This window comes from Lethenteron reissneri, unplaced genomic scaffold, assembly GCF_015708825.2.
Source record: "Lethenteron reissneri isolate LAM-NWPU_2019-01 unplaced genomic scaffold, ASM1570882v1 scaffold_1614, whole genome shotgun sequence".
Classification (NCBI taxonomy): domain Eukaryota; kingdom Metazoa; phylum Chordata; class Hyperoartia; order Petromyzontiformes; family Petromyzontidae; genus Lethenteron; species Lethenteron reissneri.
The window spans coordinates 30,258-35,818 of NW_026891349.1; the positions used below are offsets into that span (position 1 = coordinate 30,258).

General features: G+C 48.6%; 1 protein-coding gene across 1 annotated transcript; it reads left to right on the forward strand.

Annotated features, from left to right (window-relative positions):
• The first annotated feature begins 2,848 nt into the window (after positions 1 to 2,848).
• LOC133362779 (zinc finger protein 853-like) lies at positions 2,849 to 4,939 on the forward strand. The gene is made up of 2 exons (XM_061581730.1): positions 2,849 to 3,532; positions 4,706 to 4,939. Exons 1-2 carry the CDS (start codon positions 2,849 to 2,851, stop codon positions 4,745 to 4,747), a joined length of 726 nt encoding a protein of 241 aa, XP_061437714.1. The 3' UTR covers positions 4,748 to 4,939.
• Positions 4,940 to 5,561: the final 622 nt, after the last annotated feature.

Genomic DNA, 5,561 nt, shown 5'->3' on the forward strand with positions numbered 1-5,561 from the left:
GACGTCGCTGCACCTTCGAAAGAGGCTGCTGCAACTTGCTGAATCCGCCCCCTGATGAGCTGCACTACTGCAAGTTCAAGTTCAAGTATTAGGTACAGAGCCCTGTGAGCCATTCGGCTCTTGAATCGGGTGCAACCGCAACAAACAAAAAACAAAACATGAACAAGAAAACATCTTAAAGTGACTTTGTGACTAAGTGCGAACATAAAATGTGGCAAATGGCGGTTGTTGTTGTTGTGTGTGTCTGTGTGTTGACTGTGTGTGTGTCTGTGGTGTGTGACTGTGTGTGTGGTGTGTGTCTGTGTGTGTGTGTGAGACTGTGTGTGTGTGTCTGTGTGTGTCTGTGTGTGTGTCTGTGTTGTCTGTGTGTGTGTGTGTGTGACTGTGTGTGTGGTGTGTGACTGTGTGTGTGACTGTGTGTGTCTGTGTGTGTGGTGTGTGTCTGTGTGTGTGACTGTGTGTGGTGTGTGTCTGTGTGTGACTGTGTGTGTGTGTGACTGTGTGTGGTGTGTGTCTGTGTGTGTGACTGTGTGTGTGTGACTGTGTGTGTGACTGTGTGTGTGGTGTGTGTCTGTGTGTGTGACTGTGTGTGTGTGTGGTGTGTGCACAAGCGTCGTGGTGACGTCACCGCTACTTCAAGTTCAAGTATTAGGTATAGCCCTGTGAGCCATTCGGCTCTTGAATCGGGTACAACCGCAACAAACAAAAACATCTTAAAGTAAATATGTGACTGAGTGCAAACAGAAAATCCAAGAAAAGACAGCCAAAATATTGCAGGAAAAAAATCACAGTTACACCAACTCTGTGTGCAAAAATCCCAGCAGACAACAAATCGATTAACGAATGAAATCGGCTAACCCTCGATATATTATTGGTTCTTTCTGTTATAAAGTCACGTAAATAGAAAAAAATTATAATAAAATATTGAAAAAATGGCGGGTTTTGCTTTAATTTTCCATTTTTTTTCTTATTTTTTATTTTCAATCGACGCGATTTTACCAAAAGAACCAAGAATATGAATTCCTGCAGTCACGAAAGTTTTAAGTCAAAATTGATCCGCTAACCCGTCAAGGCAAGTAACCTCTTAATCAATTGCTGTTATAACCGTACCGGCTTCAAGTAGCAGCAGCAGCAGAGACACGTGGCACCACTGCAGCTCCCACGTGACAGCGTCTGGCCACGCCCAGCGCGGGTCACGTGTCAGGAAGGGGCGGGGCTTAAGCACCACGTGGGCAGAGCCCCCAGGTGTCATTGGCTGTCTGCGTGGTGTCGTCTGTGGGTCTCTGTGTGGTGAGTCAAGTTCAAGTTCATGTATTAGGTAGAGCCCTGTGAGCCATTCGGTTCTTGAATCGGGTGCAAACTGAAAAAACAAAAAAACATGAACAAAAAACATCTTAAAGTGACTATGTGCAAACTGAAAAAACAAACAAAAACATGAACCAAAAACATCTTAAAGTGACTATGTGCAAACTGAAAACACAAACAAAAACATGAACAAAAAACATCTTAAAGTGACTATGTGCAAAATGAAAAAACAAACAAAAAACATCTTAAAGTGACTATGTGCAAACTGAAAAAACAAAAACATGAACAAAAAACATCTTAAAGTGACTATGTGCAAACTGAAAAAACAAACAAAAACATCTTAAAGTGACTATGTGCAAACTGAAAAAAACAAAAAATGAACAAAAAACATCTTAAAGTGACTATGTGCAAACTGAAAAAAAACAAAAAAATCTTAAAGTGACTATGTGCAAACTGAAAAACAAACAAAACATGAACAAAAAACATCTTAAAGTGACTATGTGACTGAGTGCAAACAGAAAATCCAAGAAAAGACAGCAAAATATTGCAGAAAAAAATCACCGTTACACCAACGCTGTGTGCAAACATCCCAGTGGGATGCAAGTCAAACAACCAACAACAACCACAAGACAACTTAGAGAGTCGATGGGTCTCTATCAGTAATTCTACATTTGAAGCTTTCGTGACTGCCAGGAGTAGGTTTTTTCGGTAAAGTCACGTAGGTAAAAATATAAATAATATAAAATAATAAAAAAAATCACGACGTTTCAGAGGCAACACAAACTTCCTTCATCAGGTGTAAAAAAAGCACACAAAAACCTGTACGTCGTGATTTATTATTTATTTCTATTATTATTTACATTATTTTTATTATTATTTATCTCTACTGTAGTCTATGGGTCTCTGTGACCCCCCCCCGTGAGGATCGTGAATCGAGGTCAGAATCGACCGACGGCTTGCAATCGAATCGATTCTAACGTAATCGCATGGAGGAATCGATCCACGGATCGATCCGACGACATCACCGTTAACCAAATCGCAATGGAGGTAGAAGCCAACAGCTTCCAGCGAGTCGCGAAGTTGCCACCTCCTCTACCTCCTCCTCTACCTCCTCCTCTACCTCCTCTTCTACCTCCTCCACCTCCTCTACCTCCTCAATTGCCTCGCGACATCAACGACCCTCCCACAGCAGCAGCGGAATCAGCAACAACGACTTCAACACCCGCCACTGAGGCCTACACCGCCATGCAGCCTGCGGCCTCTGCCCAAGCCGCGTCGCATTCTGCGGGGGAGATTCAGGCGAGGGTCGGTGGCTGCGGCGAGGAGGAGGAGGAGGATGAAGCGATGCATTGCTGACCATCGTAACCGGCGATCTCATCTCCGGCTACGTGGCTCACCTGACGCAGCAGACGGAGCAGCATCCTGTGCAGCAGCAGCAGCAGGGGCTGCAGCAGGGCTGCAGCAGCAGCTGCAGCAGTTGCAGCTGCAGCTCCCGGCGGTGCAGCAACATCTCCTGCTGTCGCAGCAGCAGCAGCAGCAGTGGATGGAGAAGCTCTGGCAGCAGCAATTCCAGCACATGCAGCAGGTGCAGGAGCAGCTCCAGCAGGTGCAGCGGCAACAGGAGCTTGTGCAGCAGCTGCAGCAGCAGGAGCAGCTCCTGGATGTGCAGCAGCAGCAGCTGTTGCAGGAGCTGCAGAAGAAGTATCAGCTCCAGGAGGTGCAGCTGATGCGTCGGTTCAAGCAGCTGCACCAAATGCAGCAGGAGCATTTCCAGCAGTTGCAGCAGTTCAAGGAGTGGCAGGAGCTGCAGCGGCAGGCGCGGCAAATACAGCGGCAGCTCCGGGAGGTGCGCTCGCTGCTCCAGACCTCCCGGCGGCTGGTGCGGATGCGTGTGGAGCTTCTGCAGGAGGCGCTGGACACCCGAGGAGACGCGTTGCTGGCGGAGTTCGAAGCCTCCATCCCAGACTTTGTGAGGCGCGCGGAGGAGCTGGCGAAGCAAGTGGACCCGCGCCGGCTGGTCATGACCCTGGCTTGGCAGGTTCTCACCGCGGGGCCCATGAGCTGGGGCTGCGTGCTGTCCATGGTGGTGTTTTGCGCGCTGCTCGTCAAGAACCTGAGGGCCTCCGGTCGTCTGGGCGACTCGGAGGAGACTTGGCCCTTGACGGACGCGGTGGCCGCTGTGCTGTTGACCACACGCAAGACCTGGCTCATGGAACAGGGAGGCTGGGTGAGGGGTTACACACCGCTATCATCACACCACTGCGCCGGAACAGCATGTTGGTAATTACAAGCCCATGAGCTGTACAAAATCGAGCAACCTCCTACCGTTGTTATTGAGTTGATCTGACCCATGTCCTCCAATCACTCCAGACCAGGTGCCAGCATCATGACCAACTCGGGCATTGAAGTCACCCAACAAGATTCACTCTATCCCGAGGGGCCATTTTAGCCAGCATCTGTGACATGAGGTCATAGAAGGTATCTGACTCATCGGCCTTGTCTGCATCCCTCCACGGATGTTCGTCTTCGGTGGGGCATAAGTAACCACGACCACCACTCCTCGCCTCTGGTTGATGGAAAGGTGAGCCCAAAGTTGTCTGGGGCTTACAAATTCCCACACCTCACCGCCACGCTCCCATGCCCCCTTCATTCTTTTATTCAGAAGAAGAGCCACTCCCTGTTGTTTGGCAGTCTCCTGCCCCCAGTAGAGGACTGTCCACCCCTCATGATGTCAGGAGCCAGAGCCGGTCCACCGGACCTCCTGAATGCCACAGCGATCCAGGCAGTACCTGTCCAGCTCCCGACAGAGGAGTGGCAGCCTCTCCTCAGCAGTGAGCGTTCGAACATTCCACGCGTTCAACCAAAGTGTCTCACTACCCAGTGTCTCACCACCCAGTGTCTCACAAGCATTGTCTCACTACCCAGTGTCTCACTACCCAGTGTCTCACTACCCAGTATCTCACTACCAGTGTCTCACTGCCCAGTGTCTCTGTACCAGTGTCTCACTACCCAGTGTCTCACTACCCAGTATCTCACTACCATTGTCTCACTGCCCAGTGTCTCTGTACCAGTGTCTCACTACCCAGTGTCTCACTACCCAGTGTCTCACTACCCAGTGTCTCACTACCAGTGTCTCACTACTCAGTATCTCACTACCTAGTGTCTCACTAGCGGTGTCTCACTACCCCGTGTCTCTGTACCAGTGTCTCGCTACCCAGTGTATCTGTACCAGTGTTTCACTACCCAGTGTCTCACTACCCAGTGTCTCACTACCCAGTGTCTCTGTACCAGTGACTCACCACCAGTATCAGATCATAGAACAACGCCAAAAGGTGAAGATGATGACGATGATGGTGGTGGTGGGGCTCTCTTTCCGTTCTGTTTCTGTGCTGCCACACAGGAGGGCTTCCTGCGAGCGTTCGGGCCGGGGACGCCCACCTAGGAGAGGAGCCGTAGACGCCGAGCTCCGACGGGCAGCGACAGTGAAGACGAGAAGAGAGACAGAGACTTTGGACTTGTACACAACTTTTATTGCCGCCAGCAGCAACAGCACTGGAGGCGATTCCGATATGAAATACACAAAGTCACCAGCAAACAAACGAATGAACGCTGTAAATCCACACGCTGTGGCACTAAATGCAGCGCAACACGAAATAAAGTCACGTGGTGGTGGTTGTGGTGGTTGTGGTCATCTCGCACGCACGATGACGAGCGAGCGCCTCAGAAGAGAGGGAACGGCCATCACCAAGCCATGTCAATTTTTTACTTTTCTCTTTACAAAATGAGGCTTCCATTAACGTGTGGTCCGACCTCTGTCAGGCGTTGAACAGTAAATAGTACAAGTCTTTAGAAAGTGCATCGTAATATCTGCATCGTTAATATTTTTAAACTTGAGGGAATTAATTTTTTGGCAGTGGCAATGAGAGATGCAAACATTTAAATGGCTCGGGGTTTGAATCGGATGAAAATTCAGAGGCGTTAAAAGGTGCTAACTACTACAACCTAAATGTTCAAAGAATTGTCGTGGGATACGTTTGATTGTGTGCGTTTACACAATTTGACTTGAAGTCTTGAAAACTGGTTACACAGAAACAAAACTTACAGCCAAGAAATTGTGGTGACGTGTTGTTTTAAATTGCCTGAATTTCTGTAAAACACTTGTTTAAGTGACAATGTCAGACTTGTCTTTGATCGTTCATAATGAATTTGTGTGTTCAGCGTTACCGACGTAAGTCGTGATTTTTAAACGTAATCTT